Source organism: Protobothrops mucrosquamatus, unplaced genomic scaffold, assembly GCF_001527695.2.
Source record: "Protobothrops mucrosquamatus isolate PMUCROS unplaced genomic scaffold, P.Mucros_1.0 scaffold101, whole genome shotgun sequence".
Classification (NCBI taxonomy): Eukaryota; Metazoa; Chordata; class Lepidosauria; order Squamata; family Viperidae; genus Protobothrops; species Protobothrops mucrosquamatus.
In genome coordinates, this window is record NW_015386474.1 from 754,671 (window position 1) to 781,422 (window position 26,752).

Here is a 26,752-nt window from a genome sequence, read left to right on the forward strand (position 1 = left end):
CTGCTTCTCTAAGGGAGATGGCCGGATAAGAAATATGAAATATAAATAAATACAATAAACAACTGTTTTATGGAAGATCTGCAGGTAGTCCTCAAATTGTGACCATTTATTTAATGACCATTAGAATTTACAGTGGGGCTCAAAAAAATCACAACCAGTTGTGACGGTTGCAGCACCCCTGTGTTCATGTGTTCAAAATTTGAATGGTCAGCAAAAGGCTGGTATTTATGACAATTGCAGCATCCTGGGTGGGAGTGGGGCTGTCACATAATTGCCATTTGGTAACTTCCCAGGGGACTTCCGACAAGGAAAATCAGTGGAGGAAGCTAGATTCACTTAACAACGATTCTCTTAATGACTGCTGCAAAAATAATTGTAATATCAGGCGTAACTCACTTAATGACTGCATCACTTAGCAATAGTTTCTTCCCAGTTGTGATTGTAGGTCAAGAACTACCTATACTCCAGTCTAATATGCTTTTTCATATAAAAGGATAGAGTGGGGTTTTCCAAATAGTATATTTGGAAAAAAAAATAAGGGACTGGGCATACCCGTCTAGAAAAGATTCCCAGGCATGGGAAGTAAATCTGATACAGGTTACTTACAACAGTTTATTTAGTGACCATTCAAAGTTACAATGGCACAGAAAAAGGTGACTTATGACTGTTTTTCACACAACTTGTTGCAGCACCCCATAATCACATCAACAAAATTCAGACACTTGGCAATTGACTGATATTTATGACTGTTGCAGTGTCCTGAGATCATACGATCCTCTTTTGCGACCTTCTGACAAGCAAAGTCAATGGGAAAACCAGATTCACTTAGCAACCGTGTTACTAACTTAATGACAGCAGTGATTCACTTAACAGCTGTGTCAAGAAAGGTCGTAAAATGGGGCAAAACCCATTTAACAAATGTCTCACTTACCAACAGAAATGTTGGGCTCAATTATGTGTTCAAGGCTAATTTGTGTTCAAGGCTAATTAGAAGTGGCTAATTTTCAGATGATCTATTTGGCTTCTAGTTTCCATGCTGCTATCCAAATCTCTGATCAAAAAATGTTGATAAGTGGTGGCTGTAATGCCAGAGCAGCTTTCCAGGATGCATTTATCTTCCATTTAGGTAAGTTATAAAAGTCTACCAGAAAACTGCCCCTTAGCCCTAGAAAACATTTGCCAGGACTCATCATCTTCTTTCCATTGCAGATACCTTGACTTGGAGTGCAATTAAGCATAGTGATCTTTGCGCTGTGCCCCGGGCAGGCCACACACTGCTCAATTTAACTTGCACTAACCTGACAAACACGGATAAGAAGAATCAGAGCAAACACAACATGTGCACAGTGCTTGTCTTTGGAGGTTCAGACCATGCTGGCAAGTTTTATAACAGTACAAACAAATTCCAGCTTGATTTTCAAAACTAAATAAGTGCCTGCTAAGATTCCACCTGAATTGTTTTGACTCCATGGCAAGATCAAGACCCAGAAGGACAGAAACAACTGGACATCAGAATAATAAAAATGAATTGATAACTATGTCAAAAAGCACAGGGCTGTTGAGGCTTTACCAGAGATTGCTTTAAGGTTTGATTTCTTAGATCAGCGTTTCTCAAACTTTAAAATATGTGGGCTGGGACCTGAACTTCTGGGAGCTGAAATTCACACATATTAAGGTTACCAAGTCTGAGAAACTCTGTCTTAGATCTTACTCTAGATTTAAAGTGTGTCACAAAGATGACAGCCCCTGCCTTTATTTTTAACATGGATAGGTGTGAGGGAGGTGGACACTGCTCACTTCGCTGTCATTATCCCAGCTATTTCTGTTTTTAACCCCTACAGCTTTATCTGTGATGGCAGTTAATGTCTTAGCTGAATTCAGTAGCTCAGCATCTTCACATTTTAGCTTGTCAGCAGTTGAGAGGGCAAAGAAGGAGAGGGAGCACCACCAAAATAAGTATTTTGGAGAAGGCTTACTGCTTCTGTGGAAAGATGGATCAATGATATTTTAATATTGCTGTGAAATATATTGGTCTGGATTTCCCAATGTGTTTTTATACATTTGGTTTGTTCCTGTTCTCTCCTCCTCCTAACCCATTTTGTTTATCTTTTTTCTTCATGCCTCAGATAAAAGTTGTTTATATTTTGCCAAATCTAATAAAGCAAGCGTAAGTATTTGAACCTGAATATATACATCTTGGCCATTGGTATGAAGACAAATATCTTCTCAACATCTTAGAAACAATCATTTTGAAGCTTCTATATGCCTTTTGCAGATCATAGGATTTTGTTTGCGGTGCATAGCTCTTTAGAAATCTGTGTGCTTTTTTTCCTAGAAAATATACAATCCCTGTGAGGATTAGAAAACTTCTAGCTGCTGCCAATTTATTGCATGAATTTCTGTTGTTACAACTTACTATACTAAAGGAAGAAGTTAAAAGTTCCCTAACTTTCAATATTTCTGAAATGCTGGTATATGCTGGCTAATGAACGGGCAACTTATAGCTCTAAAGCAATTCCAACTGCATCATCAAATTTTGCAAAAAAAAGTAGTGATACAGTTTGCTGCTGCTTAGGTAGCACATAAAAGCTGTTGTGGAAGTTCTTAAACAGTCCTTAGTAACACTAAAAAGGAGATATGCATTGAACAACATGCTATTAGACTAAAAGCTGGCAACCATTTGACATGTGACTGTTCTTTTTCAGGCCCAATCACTATTTGCTTGCCAGTATCTAGAACTTTTTCAAGTTCTTTAACTTTGTATATGGTCTAATTATAGATTAATACGTTTGCTATTTACACAAAGCAATGCTGTTTTTTTGAACGTCACAAGAAAACACCCACAAACTCTTATCTTTTGATCTGCTTCATGATTGCATTACAATTGTCACACATGATCAAAAATGTATTTTACTCCAGCGATATACTCTACAATTGCAGTGTCTTTTTTCTTTTTTTTTAAGTCTTAGATTTGCCAAACTCTTCCACATGAAACCCTCAAGTTTTTTTTCCCAGAAAATCTTAAAAAGGAGAGTCCCATTTAATTTTGGATCAATTTCTCTCACAGTAAAACAAGCAGTTGAAGAACTTTAGGATCTTAGTTCTGGAGGTGTATCTGGCTGCTGGGAAGGATGGCTGCTTTGAAATGCTTCCAATTCTAGGAGAGCTCTGTTGATTCTGCTTATTGTGGGGTATGGAGTCAGATCCATTTTAAATCTGGTAAGAGAAAATTAAGCATTAGGCACATCTGTGTTACTGTAAGGCCAAGCCATTTTGTTTAAGATACATTTAAATCAATAGGAAGCAAAACAAAAATCTGTTACAATCTGTTCACAAGAACATATTTTGCATTGAGTGATAATTGCAGTTAGAAGAAAAGTGAAGAGATCAATGAAGGGAGACAAGTACTCCAGCCCCTTCCTTTATTTGTATAATTGAACTATCTATTATATAAATACAAGAAAAACAGGAATGGATGTTTCCAAAATACTGCAGAAAAAGAACAGATGAGTATTCCTTTCACACCTCCTAAAGGGTAACTATCTGTCACCTAAATCTCCTGAGAGTTAGAAAGAGCAGCAAAGGCAAAAAGGAGCTCCCACTTTAATATACTCAATTTATCTGTTTCCAAATTTCTGTAACCGAAGCCCTTTTTCCTTTGCAATAAATCTGACGAATAAGACTTCGAGAATCTAGCCGTCTTCCTTGTAACTGTTGTTAGTGGCGTAACATTCTGGGTTTACAAAAATTCAGGCAGTGAAAGAAAGACAAGGGCAGAACTGGAGGAGAAGCTGAATAAACTGTGGACAGAAGCGGGATAAAAAGAAGACCGATATCATGGGATTGCCAAGAAAAATGGAAGTCCAGGTAAAAGGAAACAGGGGTCTTTGCTTCAAGAAACATGGGAATTTTGAATAGACTTTCTTTTTCTGTGCACTGTGAGGAGAAATGGAATGTTCTTATTTTCTATCAGTTTTGGAAAATTAGATTTTACATCAGTTTTGAATCAAACCTCTGGTAATTAATCGGAAGGTATTTTTATAATTGTTGTTATATGTATCACTTGTCCAAACAAGATAGGTAGGTAGGTGTTTGTTTTTTTTAAATAAAATTTGATTTTGTTTACCTCCTGAAGGCAGGAAGGAACAAACCTCTAGTTACACAAAGGAGTTTTTTTTTCCCAAAAGGCAACTGGATTTTCTTGGTTTTTTTCCTTTCAAAATGTTTCACTTCTTATCCAAGAAGCTTCTTCAGTTCTAACTAACTGATGGGAAATGGAAATATTTATATTCTTTGCAATCATTTGATTATTAGACGTTAGCACCTCTAGTTACATACTTATGTACTACATGGCACTAAAGTAGCATTATTAAAATTATTTCTATTTTTTCTTTACTTTTTAATTACCAGAAAGGGCAATGTGTGGAGAATAAGGAAGATGATCTTGATGGGAGATATGCAAGAACTATTACAGCAGAAATGCTGAAACATTTTTTTTAAAGTCCCGAACAGGATAACATTCAAAAGTAGCTCAGGCAGACTCCTCCCTGATTTACTGGAGTATAAGGTGAAGTAGGATAGGACAATCAAATTCTGTTATTGCCAATATTAATAAATGCAAGTTTAACACTCTTCTGGTCTGGTCTACTTAATGGGATGGAGGGGAAGACATGAAATGTTTCTTGGAAGTTAGGTAGTAGTAATAGGAATTACCAAGCTGCTACACAAAGAGGAATTGAGACCACGATAGGAAGACCCAGAAGACTTCTGGAAGTGAAGTTTTGAGATTCCCCAGTCTTCTAGTCTATGGGTGCTGCCTTTCAACTGAATGCTAAGTAGTATTCTACAGTCTTTATACAGTCAGATGCCTCATTGGATTATAGTTTGTCTTTAAAGTAATACGAAAGTGTCTGATTACTTGTCAGGCTGCCATCCCTCTTAGAACTTGTGAAACTCTTACCTCTCAGCATTGTATACTTGGGGGACCAAGCAAAGGTCTGCCATGGTCACCTGAAAAAAGCACAAATAAATACCAATTCAAGATGCTTTCTCCTGGAGCTAAAGTTTGTTATAAGGCATCAATCCAGAGAAAATAGTATAACTTTTGTGATGTAGAAGTTAAAAAAAATGGTGATTTTTGATAGTTTGGCCCTAGGACTGGTTGCTGGCTTTGGACAATTTTTCCCCCAGTATCTTACATTAAGTAGTGACTATAGCTCTCAATTTACAACTGGTAGCTTAGAGACCATTCAAAGTTACAATGGAGGTACTCCCTGGGGGGGGGGGTGTACTTGTGACCTGATTCTGAAGGATGCCTCCCCTGCAATCATGTGACCATACTTTGGGTGCTTGGCAACCAGTCTGCATTTACAGCTGATTGCAACATTCTGCAGTCACATGACCTTATTTTATGACATTTTTGCTGAAAACTAGCATTTACTTTTGGTTTTGGTAAAAATGGCCCATTGATTGTTAAACGACCATGGCATTTGCTTAATAACCATCACAACTTATGTTGATGACCTGTTTTATGGTTAACAACAACAACTTAAGACCATTATGGTCATACTACTTGTGTATGTCATTTGCTTAGGGGATTTTTGTCGGGCCATTTCATGCTGGATCTATTCATTGACGCCAGGATAGAGACAAATTATTTCTTCCTTTCTTAGACAAATGAATTCTGGAATGCTCCCTAACATACTGACTAATGAAACATTACTAATTATGGGTTTCTGAGGCTCCTTTATGATCAGAAACGTATGATCTCAGCTTCTGATACCTCATCCCCAACACAGTAGCAGCCAGCTGTTTCTTGCAGGATCTGTTCCAAAGCTGTAGGAAGAGAAAATAGAACTATTGTTGGAAATCAGGAATGATGTTAAGCTTAAACCAACTGCCATTTACAATATTCTGAATACAAGATAAACCGTATAAAAGAATGAAATAATCCCTACATATTTTGTTTAATTTGTTGTAGCATGTAAAAGTAGGATTTGGGCTGATACATTTACTTGGGTGGGGAAAACATCCTGTCAACTTATTCAAGATAAAAATGTCACAGAATATCTTTTTGATTAGAGCCACAACCAACAGTGTCTGTCTAGTTCAGCATCCTACACTTTTCCATCTCTTTTCCCAGCCAGTATTACTGAGCAAATTCTAATACTGGTGACAACAAATATACTTTACTGTACGTAAGAGTCACTGGTACCTTCCATGAATTTGTCCTTTGTTTCAAACCTACCCGAGTTAGTGGTCATCAGTACATTATGTGGTAATAAGTTAAGCATAATTTAATTATATGCTTATAAAGAAATATTTGCTTTTGTCAACCTTAACAATCCAATTCTTGCACTTCATTAGAGGACTGCTGATATGAGCAGAGAGAAAGCTATTCTAGAGACCTGATAACTATTTTTTGCCTCATACATAAAATGGTATAGCAGTGAAAAAGATCCATTGCAAAAGTGCCCAAGGAACTAATTGGATCGGGAAACCAACATATAAGGGGAAAGGGTATAAATCTTTTATACTCTCTGATTCTTTCTGTTTGGGGGGGAAATCACCAGCTCCCTATATTCTTATTTTAGAAATCATGTGAGAACATGGGCTTGTGAATCCTGTTGTTAGTTGCTGAGCGACTAGTTTCTGATCTCAAACACATCTAGGTGCTCAGACTTGTTTCTGAATCTGTTTGTACTTACACCGAGCCCTACTCACGAGTGGTTACTGAACACATTGCTAGAGTCCTGATGATAGAATGGATTGTACCAGCAACTGGAGGGAGGAATGTAAGAGTCTCTTTTCAACTGCAATCCTAACACAGTGTCAAGGAAACCACATTATTCATTTTCTACTTCTGTTACTATTTTGTACTGAACCATATATTATTAAGCAGCATCTATTTCACTTGAAGTACAACCCCAGCTGCAGTCCATAAAATTTCATCTGAAGAACACATCTATAGTCCATAGATACAGTATTTACACTATGACACTAACCTATGACACTAACCTACTCCAATTATCTGTTCTACTATTTCAGTGTTTCTCAACCTTGACAATTTTAAGGCATGTGGACTTCAACTCCCAGAATTCCACAGCCAGCAATGCTGGCTGTGGAATTCTGGGAGTTGAAGTCCACATGCCTTAAAATTGTCAAGGTTGAGAAACACTGTACTATTTAAACTTTTAACATTTGAAGTTTTTTTCTCACATGTTTTCATTCAACCAGCAATAAGACTTTTATCATATCCTCCATGAGTGTCACAAACCATCATTCATACTTGGATTTGACAGTGCATTTTAAAGTTTGACGGAAAGATAAACTATAAAGCATTATGGGGAAATTTCCTGGAGATCTATTCCCACTAGAATGGTTTCTCTAGGAAAAGGCTCTGAGGAATATTCTATTTAAATTATCCAGAAACTCCCTGAAGCGTTGCATTGGGGTAGTTGTTCTATAGGGTCTCCCAGTACAAGACAGGCAGAAAAGAGGCTTCTTTGAAAAAAGCCTTTGTCACATTTGGAAATGACTTAAATCCAGATGAACAGCTCATGTTGAAACTTGCCTTTGAAGCCTTGAGAAATGATGCGTTGGGCCCAATCTAGCTTTTTCTCTCCCATCTGCTGCAGGACAGCCAGATTCTGAAAAATGTAAGGAGTGTATACAGAGATTTAGGATATAGTTTGTCATTGAACAACAGTCAGATCTTACTCCAAATAAATCTAACTTGCAGCATCAAAAGGACAGCAAATACTATTGTTAAGCAAGCAGTAATTTAATCCATATTTAAATCTATATTACAAATGGAGAACCTATGTCCTTCTAAATGTTGTTGGATTCCAACCCTAACCAACACACCTAATCCCCAGGGACAATACATAAAAAGCCCTAGTTTCCCAGCTCTGCTTTATCACAGTGGAAATTATTCTGCAAGAACAGCTGAAACCGAGTGGAATAAACCTGTTTTTAGCAGTGGTGGGATTCAGCCAGTTCGCACCAATTTGGCAGAACCGGTAGCTAATTTTTTGTTGCCCAGGGCCAGAATGGATTTCCGGAAGCGGCATACAGAGAACGGTTGTTCACATATTTGAATCCCACCACTGGTTTTCAGTGACATTTCCTATAGTTCTCCTATGGCCATCCTTTTTGATAAAGATATTTTTGACAAATCAAAAATAATGCTATCAATTGATGTTGAAGGTCAGAAATGTTAGTTACCCTGCAAAAATCAAGATGTACATTATGTAACCATTTCTTAATCATCCCATATGAACATAAGCCTTTATTTATTTGTTTATTTATTTATTTACTTACTTATTTTTATCTCACCTGTATTATTTTTACAAGTAACTCAAGGCAGTGAACTTATCCAACACACCTTCCTTCTCCTATATTCCCCACAACAACAATCTTGTGAAGTGAGTTGGGCTGAGAGAGAGTGATTGGCCCAAAGTCACCCACGTGGCTTTCGTGGCTAAGGTGGGACTTGCACTCATGGCTTCCTGCTTTCTAGCCAGGTGCCTTAACCACTAGACAGCTAAGAGTCGTTGGATGCAAGATGGGTGGCAAATAAAATTTAAAAATAAATAAATGCTTGTTGTATAAATCAGACCCCAGAGTTGCTTTCTGCAACAATTACAACCAGGAAAGAAGGACTATTTTCTTTACTTGAAAGGAAGTGGCTAACATATACAGGAATAATGCATCATTTCTGGTTGAACACTATATATATTATTAAGTATGACTCGTGGTGCCAAAGTATTGTTGTTTACATCTTCCCTATTTCATACATAGGGAGCCGATTCTTTATGATGGTTATGGCTATGGTGCTGCAGGAATAGATAAGACAACAGCCAGGTCATATCTTCTTTCATCAACAGAACCACCTTCTGGGTAACAGGACTCACCTTGTGGGCACATGGTTAATAGTGCTTGCCAATGAGATTCTACTTACCAATGATGTCATAACTTTCTGATTGTAAACTATTTGAAAATTCAGTGTTTGGAGTCAGCGGGCATGCATGCTTTGGAAACCACATCCCAAGTGCCCTTGCTTTGTACAAACAGGGCTCCTAAAGAAATTTCCATGTCTTGTGTGCTCAGTTAGCACTGCACACTAGGCACACTAGACCCAGCATTCTCTGGAATAACATTCTCTGTGCAGGAAAGTCTATGTCAGAAATGTTTAAGTTAATAGTGTTAGAAAGACAGGCAGCCAAGGTAAGAGGATGCTTACCTGCAGTGGTTGAATTCCAGAAGCAACATGATTTGAGATCATCCGAACCATAGCTCTCTTCTTTGGATCCTGAGGAAGGAGCCGTGGGAGTGGCCGGGTGTCCTCCAAATACTCTATGATGGCTAGCTGAAATAGAGAGTCATTCATTCATTCGTTCATTCATTCGTTCATTCATAAGGCTGCTCACTTGCCAATGGTACTGGGCAGTTTGCAGAGAACTAAAGTTGTTTGTTTATTTGCAAGGCCTATAGTCCACTCTAAGCTACCAACTCAGAGCAGCACAGCAACCATAGCAACTCAATTCACCCACCATCCCAGCTGTAGCCTGTGAGAAAAGCAGGATTTGTAAGGCTCTCTAAAGACATCTGTCCTTGGAATTTGGTATTCCAAAAGGCAGATGAAAATATATAGGTCTGTAAAATGACACTGTGCCAACCTGGAGAATGGCAGTCCTACAAATATCTAGGCCCTGTGCCATGGAAGGCCTGCACCCAGGTTCTGCATAGATAGTGCTGCTTACATAATGGAGGAATTACTTGGGTATACTGAGATGATCTATAACTGCTGCATTCTGGATCAGCTACAGTTTCCGAGTCTTCTTCAAGGGTAGCCCCTTGAAAAATACTGTTTAAGCAGCAATGATCCTAGGGAACTGTTCAAAGAAAAAAGCCAGAGGAATTCTCATCCAGAATTGCAGTCCAAAATATCTGGTTAAGGCAAGTGCCTTCAACCTGTCCTAGGCCAGTGTCTCAAAGATGATGCCACACTGTATATTAGGGGTTCTCGCAGTTAGTTATGTTATGGCCTTCCTATTAGACTAATAGGTCTACCAGATGCCACATTGGAAATACTCAGCCAACATAGCCCTAGAAAACTTTAAATGATCTTTCTCAAAAGAAGGTTTAAAGGTTAGTAGGGTAGGAGAACCACAAACAAAAGCTTGTGCAATGTCTATCATGTCCAGTTAAAACCACTCTTTCCTTTTTCCAGTAACTGTGTGCACATAACACATTAACGAGATCCCCACTGCAAGAAACAGCAAGCCCAGGACTACAAAGGGTAACCTGTCTCTCCCAGCTCTGTGGAGCCCAAATAGGTCAAATGACAAAACCAAATGTGTTATTTGAAAAGCAGCAGAACTGGAAGAAAATTACCTTAGCTGTCCACTGGGGACACTAATATGAGAGCATACCAAAGCAGTTATGGGGTCAAAGGCTAACACACACAAAATGCAGTATATTTCCAACAATGTCCTGTTACAGAGTATTCAAACAAAATAAATTATTATGTTAATACTTGTTAATAACAACATGACTATACTGTGGGGATGATAAAAATAACAAAAAGTACACATTAATTTGCTTATTCTCTCTAGAATACTTAAACATTTTTCATGAACCTTTGGGTGGAGGAACATCACTGTCCACCCATGTCACTGTCCCCCAATAATACCAGTGTGGAGTTTGTTGACTGTCAGACTACAGATGGATTGTTTTGCAACGTCTCGTAATGTACTGATCACAAGAAGCATTATATATAGATAATTAGGAATTCCCTTTGTGTTCCCTCTTTATCTTATACTCTGCCTTCTCTCTGTTTACCAAACTGTTAACCTCAAGGTCTTCCTCTTTTCCTTTCACTCTTTAGGCATGTATCAAAGGATGATCTATCCTCTTGGATCTCCTTCTAGGAGGATGTAGCCTGTTGGATACCAGATTTTTCTGTATAGACGTTTCCTGTATTTTCTGTAAATGAGGTTTTTTTTTCTGTTAGAGTTACAAAACCCATTTCCATAACCTTTATAGGTCGGGTCTTGTATTCCAGGAATACAAAAGGCTTCCTCTAACAGAAAGCACTTAAATGCTTAGGGTTAAAGAAAATGAAAACTCTTCATTATCAGGGTTGTCTTTCTTTCTAACTTGACTCTTTATACTTTATTGTCTAATTAATCTAGCATGATTCCCTTCTTACTATTGTCCTTGTCTTTACCCACACCTCCCTTCTGGAATTTTACTAGAATGAGCAGTAGGGTAATTATAAGAAACTCCAGTGTAGCATAAGACTTAGCACAACTCCTCTGCCCTCCGCCTTTAGATTCACCTTTCATTGCCATTGGTTGCACTCCTTGGATGCAACCAAGAGCATCCATACAAGCAGTGTGGAGAGGGTGTGAGCAGGGCACAAGTATGGACTATGGCAGGTCAGTCTCCACCCCTACTGTAGGCAGAGAGGACCTGCACCGTCTCTGAGTTGAAGAAAGATGAAGGATATTCAGCTCAAATCCCAGCTCTGGTGACTGTGATTCCCCTTGAATTTGCTTATAACCTCCCAGAATCCTATTCTACATTAGGTCTGTGTTCATACAACATGGTAGATCGTAATTTGTTTAGCCATGGTTTATTAAAACAAACAAATAGGTTTATTTGTTTATTAGCAACACACTAAGGACCTTTGCCCACTCTGGGATCATCTTTATTCTACAAGCTCCCCATATTGTTTTCATCTTGTCCTCAGCTCATGCATGAAAAAGCCTTAAATCATGGTTAGCTGTACCAGTGATACATGTGTTTTCTTTTTTAGGCCAAGAACAACCAATGACAGTTTAAGGGTGAAGGGAACCTAACATGCTTCCTTTTCCTGCGGGTAGTGGTACACTCAGGTGATCCATAAAGGAACAGGACGAACCCATCACCTATTGGCCACTTTGGACTAGTGCTGGGCATGCCCCTTCCTCTAGGTTCAGGATGCCCTCCATGGCCACATTCCTTTTTTTTCCCCTGGGGGGGGGGAAATCAGGGTACCATTTCTGGCTGCTGTGGTATTAGAAGGATGAAGGCATATAATGAATGATAAAGGAGACAGCTTGTGGATTCTGAGACTGCCACTCCTCCTCCTTTATCATAGACTTCCATTGTTTTGCTAGACAGTTTATCAGCCAAGTAAAGCAATGGAGACTTTACTGTTTACTAGGCACATTGCTTTGTAGGGATAGTAGTAAAGCTTCTTTATCAATATCATCAGCTCCCTACAGATCATCTGTCTTGTGCTCAAAGCAAGCCTGTCAAACAGATAATCAGCAACAGGATTGCCCACTAAATCAATAAATTCTCTCCTACTTTACCAGATTGGCAGGAGGGCGACATATTTTATTTTGGCTTAGGTTTCTGCTGGCTGAAGGATGGAAATATTTGCCAGGCAGATTTCTACCAGTAGGGAATACATTGAATACAAAGCTTGATTTTTGTGGCTTGGCTTCCAAGGGCAGTACCTCTAATGCAATGACATCACCAGAGCAAATGATCAAAATGTCTGACTTTTGTTTGGGTGAGGGGAGGCAGGTTAAATTAGGAAAATGCATTTTGCCCTCACATTTGAGAGAAATAAAACAATAGCAGGAAATTAAAATTAGTGCTTCTCTCCCATCCCCATCCCATCCCCATAATTGGGGGATACTTTAATTCCTATAAAATACTTGCTGTCAATCATGGTTTCCAATGCAGTTGATAGATTCACAGTAAGTTACAAACTGCATCATTACTTCTGGTGTCAGGTGAACTCATTCTAAAATACAGTTTCCACTTCTGGAAACCATCAATGTGGAATCTTTTGATTCGTCTCATACTGGAAGCCATACTAAATTGGGTTAAATTTGCAAGCAAGATTAGCATAGGCATTATTCACATGGCCGAGATGACTTTCTTGTCAAAAAACTGCAGTCTTGCATGAAGTGCAAAGTGCACTGTAGTGTAGCCAACAGAAATGAGTAAATAATTAACAGAATTTGCTTACTTACAGATTGGGAGAGAATGATGCCATCGATTTTGATGGCAGGGACTTGCTGCATTGGATTCACTGCTTGAAAGTCTGAAGTCATCTGGAGAAACAAGATAATTCCTCAGGCCCATGAGATTCTTCAAATTAAGTTGAACATATTCAAGGAAGTTCTTCCAAAGATGGAAGTTTAGGGGGGCATGGGGTATAGGCTTGTCACTCCATTCACAAAACTAAATGTCTCTCCTTTCAGGATTACACTTGCACATAGTATCTTCCATATACTGATATACATTGATAATGTATATTCTGTTGCATTCCACAGGGAAAGATAAAGACAAGCTCAATTCCTAGTGATCTACCCTCCATGTAATTTCCTTGCTAACAGCACTGAAGTGGTTTGTGCTACTTTCTCCTGAGATGTTTTACAACTTCCTAGGCCACAGCTGCCATCAGCTTCAACCATAGTGCTAGCCAGGGGTAGGCAACCTTGGCTCTTTTATGACTCGTGGACTTCAACTCCCAGAATTTCTGAGCCAGCCTGGTTCAGAAATTCTGGGAGCTGAAGTCCACGAGTCATAAAAGAGCCAAGGTTGCCTACCCCTGTGCTAGACCCTCAAACATTCTTATTGTAATGCAACGCTCACATATTACACACGGACACAAATTCACATACCAGTTAATGGCTACATTTCTAATTTTGAGTGTTGTGAATCTTATTATATTTCTTATAATGAAGCATTTTACCTATTGACCAAGAGTAACTACATTGGGTATTATAAATAACAATAATTTTTATCTCAAAAAGTAAACTGATGAGGAACAGGGATTTGACTAGAAGACAAGAAATGGGTTGAGAACTCCAAATGCCAAATCAACTTGCTTTCAAATACAAATCACACACTTACCTTTGAAAACCAGAACAAAATACCCATTTCACAGAAGATAAACTGTAATCCTCATGGAAATATGTATACAAAAGAACTACAAATAAGCTATCATTCCACAAACAATGTGAGTACAATTTCCATTCCCACTAAGTTTTGAACAGAATATCAGAAACCACATTCCAATAATCAAATAGGCAGATCCAGGAGGGGTCAATTTGGGGGAATAGTTTTTAGGATGATAAGGAACAGGTAGGTGATTTAAGTACCCACAGAATTTTAGACTCCCATTTTATTTTTTAATTTTTGCGAACAATTTTCCCCAAATGCTGGAAGGACTTAAATGTTGATCTACCTACTGAGGAGGTACAAGACAAATGCAAGTGGGCCATCTTTTTTACACCCTTATCTTTTGCATGCACACAGACATACAAATCCAGGCAATCCTCTTTTCACCTCCTGATCCCTTTGACATGGTCTTCAGCATATAATGCACTAGCAGAGAAGGCCCTGTGTCATCAGCATGCACCAGTCAACCAAGAATGGAGTATCACTGATTTATATTCCTGGCCCAGTTAAAGAACTGAGTTATTGAAAAGCACCACAGAGGAACATTTACTTTGCACTATTAATTGTAATGAGCAAAAATCAGGCTTCTGATTAAGATAAGAAGAAGAATGGTGCTGGATTACAGCAAACTCCAACTTGTATCTTCCTTCTCACAGCGGCTGGTCAGATACCTCAGAGAAGCCCATGAGTAGGACATGAGAATAATTAAACGAACTGCTCCGAAGCACATGGGGAAGGGTCATTTTAATCCTCTTTAAAGAACTTGAGATTTTACAGCAGATAGTAAGTTCTCAAATAACAAAACTGCCATGAATAAAATGAATGCTGTTCTCAGTGAACTGCCTGCAAACAGAACTTGCCCATGTGAAACAGGATACTGAAATCCAACATCATTTTTTTTTGTACTACAGAACATATAATGATATTTAAGAACACTAGAACTCTCTTTTATAGTCAGTTTCCCAGGACATTCAGATCTGTTTTATCTTCAATTGCCTAAAGAAAATCAGGAGGACCTTTTTTTCAGCGAACACATTTTATTAAATTAATGTTTTATTAAAATTTGTAGAAGTAAAGGTGTTACCATGTTTCTGATTTTTTGTTATCATAGATTAATATGGTTCTCCTGCTACAATGGCTCCAATTACCTGCTGTTAGCTCAAAGCGCCTTCGTTTTAAATGTCTCTAAATTCTGTTACAATATTTATATAACTTGTACAGAGCAAATTGGTAAATAATAGAGTTATCTGCTAATTTATGTTATTTTACTCTTTGCTTTACAGAAATCTTATAACTTTATAATGCACTAAGTTACAGGTGTTTTTTTAATATTCCATATTTTAAAATTACTCTAATTACTATAGCTTTAATTTCACTTTTATATTACTACATTTGTATAGCTTTCATCTTAATTGTATGTGGTTTTTACTGTTTTTATATTTTGTCTAATCATGTTTTACAGCTAAAGCTGTCCTTATCATATTGGTTCCAGATTTTGTTATATACTGTTTCTGCTTTGGTCAATGATCATAATAATAGGGATTTCCTTACCTGCTGCCCTCCATCCTTTATAAGATTTATGGATGCTTGTTCATAGGCAATTCCCTTAAGAGCCAATGCTACCAAGAGAAAATTTAATACAATTACCTACTGTAATACTGAATTGTTTAGATTTTTAAACTTTTGTGACATTTTCTAAATTGTAACCAGACAAAATCACTAAAATATCGCAATAATTCTTAACAAATCTATAGCAATGAAAACCATTTGTTTCTGAGTAAAATGGATGGTGCAATAATTAAAACAATAGTAGTTGTTTGATTCATTCTTACCAGTTTGCCAAACTGATGAGCTAATCTGCACCCTATATTAAGTACAATTTAACTATAGGTATTCAATGAAATGCCAGGCCAGTTTTTTTGAATCACCCATGTTTTACAAAACTGTAATGGCTGTATTTATATAACCAGCGCTTTTTTTTGTAAAAAAAAGAAAAAAAGAAAAAAAAAGGTGCCGGAACTCACACATCATACAACCCGCCTTGCCTACCCTACAAGTTCCTTCCAAAAAAGGTGCCGGAACTCAGTTCTGGGCGTTCTATGACAAAAAAAGCCCTGTATATAACACACTATAGTGGTCTGTATGAAAGACCTTAGGAGTCTGGGCAAAGAGAGAATGGTGGTAAGATAAGAGATAGCCCAGCCCACAGTTACATAGTAAGTGGAGCAAGAGGTTCAGAAGAGACTCAACCTAGTTTCTTGGGCTGTAAAGAAGTGTGTGTGTGGGGGGGAGGAGACTTGCAAGTCTATACTTTCAGACTTATAAAATTCTGCTAATGTAGCTTTACAATAAAACAGAATTAGCTGATCTGGTCGTGTTTCCTACCTGATCTACCTTGTAAGACTGGCATATACTAAGAGAGAAATTACTATGTGGTTCAATAAGTAAGCAGAATGTTTTCCTTATTTACCCATTAAGTACAGAACGGGAGCTTATTCCATTTTATTCTAGCTATTCCATCTTATTCTTATAACAAAACATAGATGAGGTGACACTTTGTCCCGTTGGCCTCTTTTCCCCATTGCCATTTGACTCCAGTGACTGAAATGAATGAAGATTGGGAATTAAAATGACTACACCATCAAAGGCTGGGTAGGAGTGGTTGATGACTGGAGGGGGTCCTGAAAAAAATAAGCATCTGGTTACATTTTACCTTTTTTTTTAAACACACTAGACTTCAATGATTAGCCATCAGATAACCATCAGATAAATAATGGGCAGCACCCTCCCCCCGACAACTTATTTTTGGGAATTACCAGCATCAACATTGACTCAAAGGTACAAAATATGTATCAGTTGAATTTAAACTGGCTATATGGTGTAGCAATCCCACAATTGCTTCTCTTGGTCTATACACTGACCAAGTATGCTATAAATCCTGTCTGCCAAGATGCTACATTTGATAAGTTCCCAAAGACGGATCTTTTCTGCCATGGCACTTGCTTATGAAACATCTTTTCTGAAAGTCCCTCAAAATCAGGCCTGGGACCCACAAGGGACTGGTGAATTGCTGAGCTGGCTCCCCTGCATTTAATATTTGCTGCCCTCACTTTGCCTTTTCACCATAATTTTTCATTCTCTGAATTTGATAACTGTTTTATATTACTATTTTATCGCTTTATTCTACAGTGTCCAGGGTCATTTTTTTGTGAGACAGCCAGTTATATAAATATGATGAATGAAGTAATAAATTCCGGTGACTAAAACGTGGGGACCTATTGCATGCATGCTACAGCTGCTGCTGTCTCATGAACATGTGGCCTCTTTCTGCAGGGGAAGGTTATAGTTCTGGTGCAGAATATGCTAAATATTACATGAATGCTCCAATGTTTACTTCCTGTTTAATGTTGAACCATTCACTGAGCATTCTATTTCTTTTTACACAATCTTTATTTCCATCATGTATCAGTCAACAGCCACTTTCACAACTAGGAAATGGACCCTTCATATAGGGCTCTAGGCCTTGAGAAAGGCCAGCAGAGTCAGGGTCGTACTAATCTCTGGAAGGAGAAAGTTTCATAGGGTGGGTGCTATGAGAGAAAAGGCCCAGGTTAAGACCTAGTGTCATAGATTCGCCCCTGAAATCCTCTTCAGATGCGAGATAGAGGAGGGTGAGTTTAAGTGCAGAGGAAAGCATGGAGCCAAGTATTGGTCAGGATTGGGGCTCAGAGAATGCTAGCCTGATGGGAGTAGCCTCAACTGGGTCGATTGGATAAGTGACAGGCTAAGGCTGAGGCTGAGGCTGAGGGAGGCGAGCTGCAGCAAGTTGGCTGGGAGGCTCCAGGCGAAGATTGGAAGCAATTGCCGCCCATTTGTAATGAGTAGGAGGTGGAGACCACACCTCTTCCTGATCCAAGGACACATAGAACAGAGAGGAGGCAGGCACAACACCGGTCAGCTAGACTAGTCATGAAGAGGCAACCTCACCTCATGAAGGGATGTACTCACTGCATTGCCTACTTAACCCCACCCTGAGGACTTGAGTGTTGCTGGAGCAACATGCCCAGTTCTGTGCCTTGTGTGCTTGTGCCATGTATCCTGGCTTGTTTGATTCTTGGTCTGCTTTCCTGGACTTGGTGTGTACCCTTTGGACTTGGTGTGTACCCTTTGGACTTGGTTACCCAGTGACTCTCGCTGAACTGAGCTTGAAATATGGACCTGCGCAACAGAGGTGCTTTCCAAGGACCTGTTTGGGGGGTTTGAATAAACAACTTTAGAACTCTTGCCATACCTGTGGAGGGGGGGATTGGGCAGCACACCTGTCTATGCTTGCTTTGACAATATTTTTTGCAGCTTTTTCTAAATATATACACTTATTTGGTATCTTTTAATTTTTGCAACAACTATACTTATGTTCTCTTTATTTTTATTTATTAAATTTATGTGCTGCCCATCTCTTGCATTTCATTATTCTATCAAACATTTCCATTTGTGTATCTACATAAGTCTGTGGCACTTGGTAAAACATCCCCCCCACCTTCCCGGTTCCAAGCATCTTCTACATTCTCTTTCCTTACATCTGCTTTCCATTTAGTCTGCTGGAAGAATAATAATCTGTTTTTCATACAAGACTATGTGATACATCTGTAAAGTGTTCTCTTCTTGAGGTTTTCCCTTCATTTTCATTTCTTCAACCTTTTTACACTATTTAACCTTTCCCCCCTCCATTAAAATCCACTCTTGGCAGTAGTACGGTATGAAATGTTCTCACGTTCAAAAGCTCTTACCATTTTTGCATCCTTTGCTAATTCTCTTTCATCACAAAGTAACAAATCAATAAAATGTTTAGGTATATTCCTTTGCCATGTATATCCAAATCACATTCCAAAAGAATAAACTAAATAAAAACATGTAATTGCTTTTTCCATATATCCTGTAATATTAAGTGATCAATCTTTGAAATTCTGTTCATTTCAGTCATCATATGGGATACTGCATTCTCCATGGTTTACATATGCTGAGAAAATCCCAACAGTTTGCATTAGGATTGCATGCCATTCGCAACTGTTAACAAAGTTTTCCAGTTGTTTTGGACTACATCTTCCAAAGTCCTTTGCTATTAGCTATTTTGCTCAGAACTAAGGTTGAAAGTTGAAGAATGAAACATTTAATAAGTAATGAATTAGGTTTTTTACTTCTGTCCCAATGTAAAGAGGAGACTTCTTCAATTCACTTAAAATAGTAATTTGCTTGCTGCCAGTCTATAATTTACTCAATCAGTTGAGTAATTAAGTTAAATACAGTTAAGCAATTGGCTGCATTGCAGGAAATAAAAATCTCTACCAGAGGAATTAACAATATTCCTATAAATAAAATTCAACAATTATTCTTACCGATTCGCACTCTCCAGGAGCAGGAGCTTCTGAAATAAGTGTAAAGAACTGGCTACAGGAAAAAGAAAAAAAAAGTTCAAAGCTACAATGTAAGCTCATTAATTTCAAGCTTTAAATTACATATAATGTAAAAAATATTTTTGAAGGTTAAGCTGACAGTCCTAGGCAGCAAAAATCCAAACTAGCACTGACTTGCAACAAAGAGATCAGTAAACCAATGGCAAGCCCAGAACAGTAATACTATTAAGCAGGCATTGCAACTTTCATGCTGACTGTCTGAAGTTGAATTAACTCACAAAGGGCAGTTGAAATACTACATTTTTTAAAGAATCTTCCACCATTGTTATTTGTTTAGCCAAATGTATTTCATGAAATATCCCTTTTGACAGAAGATTATACACAGAGAAGATCGTTCAGAGAGTTGCAGCTCCTGCTCTAAAAAGAAGCAGGCTCTGAAGCCAAAGGGTGAAGATAAGAGCAACTACTGCTCTAAAACAGAGAAGAATGAAAGTGTGTAAAACACATACCCCACGAATGCAATGGTAACATGACAGCTCCTGAGCTGTGTCAAAAAACTTTATTCTCACCTTTTTGGAAGTCTCCATGCTAAGTACACTGTGCACACAGAGTACGGTATTGCTCAGAACGAAAGCTCGCTCAGATAGTTTTGGCTGGGGCGGGGAACAGGAGCTTCACTTGCAGCCAATCACAGCTGTCAGAATTCAGAGGCGCAAAGAAATTGCAACAGCTCATTCCTCCATAGATTTTACTCTAGCATATTGGAAAAAAAACAGACAAGCAACAATGCTATGTCTATTCTGCTCAACAGAAATGCCTTTTTGTTTTACAGAATTGGCCAATAGTGCCCTGCACTTCTAAATAACTTCCTTCAATTCCATAATTCAATTCTTACAGAATTCAAAGCATTCTGAAAGGCCTGGAAAATGCAAAACAGAAGGCATAAGGAAAGAAGTGCTGGAGCAGAATAATATCTATTCGCTCAATCATTTTCTTTCTGCACTGATCTCCAGAAGCAGAACTTGTGGGCTGTAGCAACTTTCTCTTAATATTTCCCAGAAATTCTTACTGTGGCGCTGCATCAAGACTTTCACATTACGCCTATTGCAGCATAAACACACTTCTTTAAAAGGAAACTAGAAAGAAGCTCAAGTTACTGTGACTGACTTTCCTATATAGGTAGTCCTCGATTTACGACCACAATTGAGCCCAAAAGTTTTGTTGCTAAGTGAAACATTTGTTAAGTGAATTTTGCCCCTGTTGAAAGAAAAATCATCAGATCCAGTCCAAGCCGGGAGTAAACAAAATGGAGGCTAAGACGCTGGAAATAAAATAGAGGCTGCTTGGGAAAGAAGATTCTGTTTATTGAGTTGCCAGAAACTTCAGTGACACAGCATGTTTCTGGGCTGGCTGACAAAATGGAGTTGGGATAAGTGGGCTTTTATACCTTCTTTGGGCTTTGTATTTGAGGTTCTTCCTATTCCTGTGGAATGTACTTTGACCTGAGCTTGAGTATGCCCTTTTGGTGTTCTAATGGTGGTGGGTTAATCCTATTGTGTCCTAAAGGTCATGTCTTTAGATTTTGGGTGGGGGGGGGGTGTAGATTTTAGGGATCTTTGTCTTTCACATCAGCTCCAAGCTTCCTGGCCCCAGTTTTCCTGAATTAATCACCAAATCTGCATTTCTAAAAGCTGGTTTCTGCTTGGGGCAGAGAGACTTGGGGGGGGGATGGTTTCTACCTAAGATTTTTCTATTATTCCTTTGGAGAAATGTAACATTCTGCCCTTTTGATATCCTCCAAAATATTTCCTTCTCTCAGGGGTGTGCTGACTTCCTACACCCCATTTCACGACCTTTTCGGCTGCAGTTATTAAGTGAATCACTGCAATTGTTAAATTAGTGACACCATTGTTAAGTGAATCTGGCTTCCCCATTGACTTTGCTTGTAAGAAGGCCACAAAAGGTGATCACATTCTGGGACACTGGGACATTGCAACTGTCATAAATATGAGACAGTTGCCAAGTATCTGAATTTTGATCACATGACCACAGGAATGCTGCACTGGTTATAAGTGTGAAAAACAGTCATAAGTCACTTTTTTTAGTGCCGTTAATTTTGAACGGTGACTAAATGAACTTTTATAGGTCAAGCACTACCTGTATGCTGTTGACTTTATGATATTCTTACTGGAAAATATACCGGTAGCCTGTGGTTATGAGTGCTTAGAAATCAAAGTGATTTGCTAGCCACAATGTTGAAACATTTATATTTGTATTAGATAGAAAACCATTTGGCTTGAGAAAGGATTTCTTACCAGTGACTCTAACAGGAAACTGATAAAAAAGATACTAGAAGGCCTAGTATGAATTATAGTTACCTTTTCTCAGCCAAAGAGAAACAAAATAGGTCAAGATCCTTCAAGGCAATTTCCAGTCACATCTACATTCGCTGCTTATCAGCATTAGGGAAATACATCACCTACCCAATCAAATAATTTACAAATTACTACATTAGATCTTGTCTTAAAACCATGGGGCGAGGCTGAAAACCCTGGGGAATCTTCATTATTTGGCTTCAAAGCCTGCTCCTTCAAATACACACTTCACATGATCTGCTTCACTAAATGTTTCATACAACATGCTGGACATCCCTCAACCCAAATATTTGTTGTTACTCTACTGCAATCATCAAGGACTAGTTAACATCATAAAACTGCATAAAAACACAGATTATAACCAGAAGAGCCTTGGGCAAAGGGGAATCAGAATAATGCAAGCAACATTGCAATACAAGTCCTGCTCCTTTTCTACATGCATTGTGACACAGAACATACGCTTCAAGGCCATTTTTGCCATTTTAATGAAAGCAGTGAGAGCTGACAGATTTGACTAAACATAAGAACCCTTTGATTCATTATATGCCATCAAGCTACTGTAGGGTTCTAATAACCACATAATTTTTTTTCATGATAATCCATAAAGTACAATAATAATTTATCACACACAAGATAACTATTTATAGATTTAAACAAGGATATGTACCTTGATTTTTTTTTAAAATGGCTATGTATTTAATTTTATAAATTTAAAACTATGATGCATTGCCTTTTGTTTTCATGACATTTATTCATTCCAGTCAACACAATACATAGCTTGATTCATATAGACTATCATTATTTGTACGCTATTAGCACATTCATAAGTGTGTACTTCAATCTTCACTTGTTGGCCTAGCATTTCCATCTTTATTGTAGGATCCATTTTCTTTTCTACTGTATAGAAAACTGTATACTGTTGGAACCTAACTAACTACTGGGCATATTCACACGATACATCAACTGCCAAATGTAGTTTAGTTTCATGATGTTTGATGATTCCTCTTCTTGGTTCCATGGCTGCAAACAGCTATTTCCACTTCATATACCAGCAGGGAAGCTATGCAAACCAGATGCAATGACCATTTTTGCTTGGAATAAACTTGAGAGGGAATCTTCTGGTAAGTTTTATTACAAGTTTTCTCTCAGATTTATTTTAACCATAGACAGTCTTTACACCAAGTTTAAGTGAGATAACCATTGGAAAACATTGGAAGGTTTGCAGCTAGAAGACTTAGCCAGAGTCCTCAGGTGTTCTTGCGGCCAAGCTGTGATTGGTAGTGATGGTCATGTTACATCCACCAAACACAAAATGTTGTATATGCCTACCTATGTTAAAATTGCCACAAAGCAAACATGCTTCTTCATACTGCCAACCTTCTTGCTTCTCCCAGAAATGTAGAAACCATCAATAATAGCTTTCCTTCACTGGAAAAAGCAAATGATTTTACCAAGTGCTTAATAGCATGCCCATTTACTATACCTTAGTTACCTATTAGTGACCAGTTCACCAGTTCATTTTGATGTTCAATAAGGTTGTTAAAATAATTTCACTAAACTGTTTTTGAAGGAGTAGGCACAAATGAAATTAAAATCCCCGTATCTATAATCGTGACTAAAGGTTGAGACTAGTTGAATAAAATATTGTTGATCCCACTTATATTTTAACAGGAATACCCCACAACTCTAATCTTCTTGCCTGGCTCCACAATTTTGCCTTTATCTCATCTCCCAGCCTCACTGGTATTATAGTATTTCTCCTCTCAGTTTGATACTGTCAAATGATTGCTTCTGAAGCCAAAATCTTAGCATAAAAGTCACTGACTCTTGTGGCTATGGCTAGAAGTAGCCTATGCTAAGGATGGCTTGAAAGGAACATACACAGTCCTCCCTACCTGTCACTAACCAGCTTGCATCTCAGCCATTTCTCTCAGGCCTTTGCCATTTCCATTAGCACTTTACTTTTGCATTCTGCATAATGCCACAGAAGGGAAAGGGAATAGTGTGATACGCCTATATGTACATATTTTAAGTCTACTCACCTTCTACCCCACATGTTTTTGATATCACTTTTTCTCCAAGGTCTCTTAGCAGCGACAAAGAAAGCAGAACCCTCACCTCCCATTTCACTTGAGAAAGTCAAGTTTTTCCCCTATTCTGATTTACCTGCACTTTAAAATGTATTGTTATTTTGGATGTAGCAGTCCTCCTTTTTCTCACAGCAAAATTTAGATAATAGTAAATGACATTATGCACTGGGCTTTGCTTTTATTTGCCAGTTTGGAGACATTTGTCAGGTACATTTACTTTCTTTCCTCTCCAAAGAAATCAGCTGGTCAGTTCCAGTTCTCAGCTTCACACAAGATAGAGCCAGGAAGGCAGCTGGGTCACCTTGGCCCAATACCTCCCTCTCAGCCCTAGGAAGCAGTCAATGGCAAACTACTTATGAAATCTTGCAAGGGAAAACTGCAGGGACCTGTCCACACAGTCACCAGCAGCCAACACTGACTCAATAGCATATAACAATTGCTACAGAACTATCTAATTGCACAACCATAGCAGGATCTGCTTTTCTTTCCTATAGCTATTTTGGCTCTAGTAGCATCCTTTTTGTGTGTGTGTGTGTCTATTTTTCTTGGGAGATGCCCAAATTGTCCTTAGGAGGAGAGGCAGTCAATAGCCCTGAAAGGGGACCCATTTAATTTGTGTTTCATTGGTCAACTGGTAGAGGTTTTCTCTGCTGGCTGTAGATATAATAAAGGGGGAGGGCAGGGAAGCCAAAGGAAAAAAAATCATCATCATCTTATACAAACCAGAAATCCAGGACAGAGCAAAGGCAGTAATGAAGGATAGGGATGTCAATAGGTAAGATGAGTAATACGTTTTTACTGGCACTAATTTGTGCCAACTCAAGGAGGGGTAGCCAGCAGTTTGACACCCCTGGTATAGAAGAACTGGATTCTAGGAATTCTAGGAATTGCATTTCCTATAAGTTTATTTATGGCCCCAAATATGCTCCAACCTCTACCTCTGGCTTCAGATTTCAAACCCTCATTCAACTGCATGCAAAGATTAGCCACGGTTCTAAAGGACTTCAGAATCAATATTAATCTCGTCTGAGCAGTTTAACTACCGTTATTATCTTAAATATTTAAGTTAGCTATTAACTATTAAACTCTTTAATTTAAAAGACTTTTAACTCTTAAGTGGGATAATCAAACTGGAGTCAGGTTGTTAAAAGAAGTATTCACGACGACAGAAACCAACTATATCGTGTTCTTTTATCCGCGCAGCTGCCGGGGAAAGGAAGGCGGTAGTAACAATACCTTTGCTAACGCGGCACACATCTCGCACTCTCCCCATTGACACGTATCTGGTTGGGAGGAGGGAACCAGGCTCCTTTAACAATGGGCGTGAGCTCGGACGCCTCACGTTCCGCGTTGTAATATTAGTATTAGATACTACGGACTTAATGAATTACCCCGTTCCGGCGAATTGTTGGGATTGTGGGAGTTGTAGTTTCACATCTTCCCAGCTTGTCTCTGTAATTTTGAAGAGCAGCATCAATAATATGCCATGATCTTTTTAATAGCTTTGTTTGTTTGTTCAATTTCTAAGGCTGCCCATCTGGGTCAATGACTCAGAAGCATTATGTATTTTAATATAGCTTAGGTTAGTGAATATGTTATATAGAAAGTGAATATGTTACCAATTGGGAGTGAATGCAACCTTCTTCATTAGGTCCATGCACTGCAGTATGAATGCTTTTATTTTTCTTGATTCTCTCCCGTGTTATTTTTATCACTGTCCTTTTTTCACTATTAAGAAATGCACTTGATTTCATTACACAGAATAAAGTTTGAGAGAAGAAACTGGCTGATTGCATTGTTCTTGGGATTGAGACTGGCAAAGGCTCCTAATCAGTAGATAGTTCAAACAATACCTATGGTCTTGTGAAATTATAATTATGTATTGGATATTTTTCATATGAGGAAACTTAAGGATACAAAAAATGGTCAATAACAGAATAAAATATAAATTTAAAATTTGCTTCTATAAAGTTTACGTGAAATCTTCCCTTCACTTTGCATACACACGCGCACTTTATTATACTGTAATCTTTCCACGTGGTACTAGGCAATATCATAGCTAGGCAAGGAACAAAGAACTGGCAGGAGACTCAAAAGTAACTATTAAAGGATTTGAAGGAGTTTGCACTTTTTGAGACTAACAAATTTTATTTATTCAAATTGTCAGCATATCTGAAAAGGTACTTCCAGAATCCTGATTTTAGGCTACATTTGGATTAACTTACTACATAGACTAATATGGCTGTGCTCCTACAGTGATTCAAAGAACAACAATTAAAAAAAGAATTGACTAAACATCCAGGAATATTCAAGTAAGTGGCCTGAAAAAATTCTAACTAAACTGGGTTGCCAGAAATAATTGTGTCTGTGTTGAAACTATTGTCACATATACTCTATATAATACTGAAAAACATTGTGCCTTGTGTATTTTGGATATTGAGTCTAAGTTTCAAGTTACATTTAGGTGACAATCCAACTGAGCCGTTACTCAAATGACAGCACATAAAATCTTGGCATAGCCTTTCACATCTTCCTGATTATATGAAATGAGCACATTATTTTTTTTATAAGAGGATTTTTTTTTAAATGAAAAGTCCATCGGACCGAATTATTTATTAAAAGCAAACTTAGGTAAAGTCATTTCACTGAATACAAAGTGGCAAGCAAGATCTAAATTACAATTCTTCCTATATAACGGGCATACAAAAAAAGTTAGTGCCCTATTTTTTGCACTTGGAGTGCTGAGAGATGTAGCAGCCAGGAAAGAGATGTCACTGGCCCACTTTGAGCACAGATGGATAAGCAAAAGAGTGTTTTGAAGGATTTGTCGAGTCCAACAAAATTAAGGCACTAGGCTATGACCATAACAGTATAAAGAGCAAGCTCATTGATGCTGATGGAAATT

At 38.2% G+C, this 26,752-nt stretch overlaps 1 protein-coding gene across 2 annotated transcripts; it reads right to left on the reverse strand.

The window, feature by feature from the left end:
- Positions 1-1,748: 1,748 nt before the first annotated feature.
- Positions 1,749-25,205, reverse strand: GSTZ1 (glutathione S-transferase zeta 1). Of its 2 annotated transcripts, none has more exons than XM_015812619.2 (9): positions 25,084-25,205; positions 19,365-19,416; positions 15,523-15,590; positions 13,038-13,118; positions 9,245-9,370; positions 7,574-7,649; positions 5,783-5,835; positions 4,961-5,010; positions 1,749-3,216 (listed from the first exon to the last, which is right to left on the reverse strand). In XM_015812619.2, exons 1-9 carry the CDS (start codon positions 25,102-25,104, stop codon positions 3,090-3,092), a joined length of 654 nt encoding a protein of 217 aa, XP_015668105.1. In that variant the 5' UTR covers positions 25,105-25,205; the 3' UTR covers positions 1,749-3,089. The 2 variants fall into 2 exon arrangements, with proteins under 2 accessions (XP_015668105.1, XP_015668106.1); XM_015812620.2 differs by lacking the exon at positions 25,084-25,205 and adding an exon at positions 19,952-20,137.
- Positions 25,206-26,752: the final 1,547 nt, after the last annotated feature.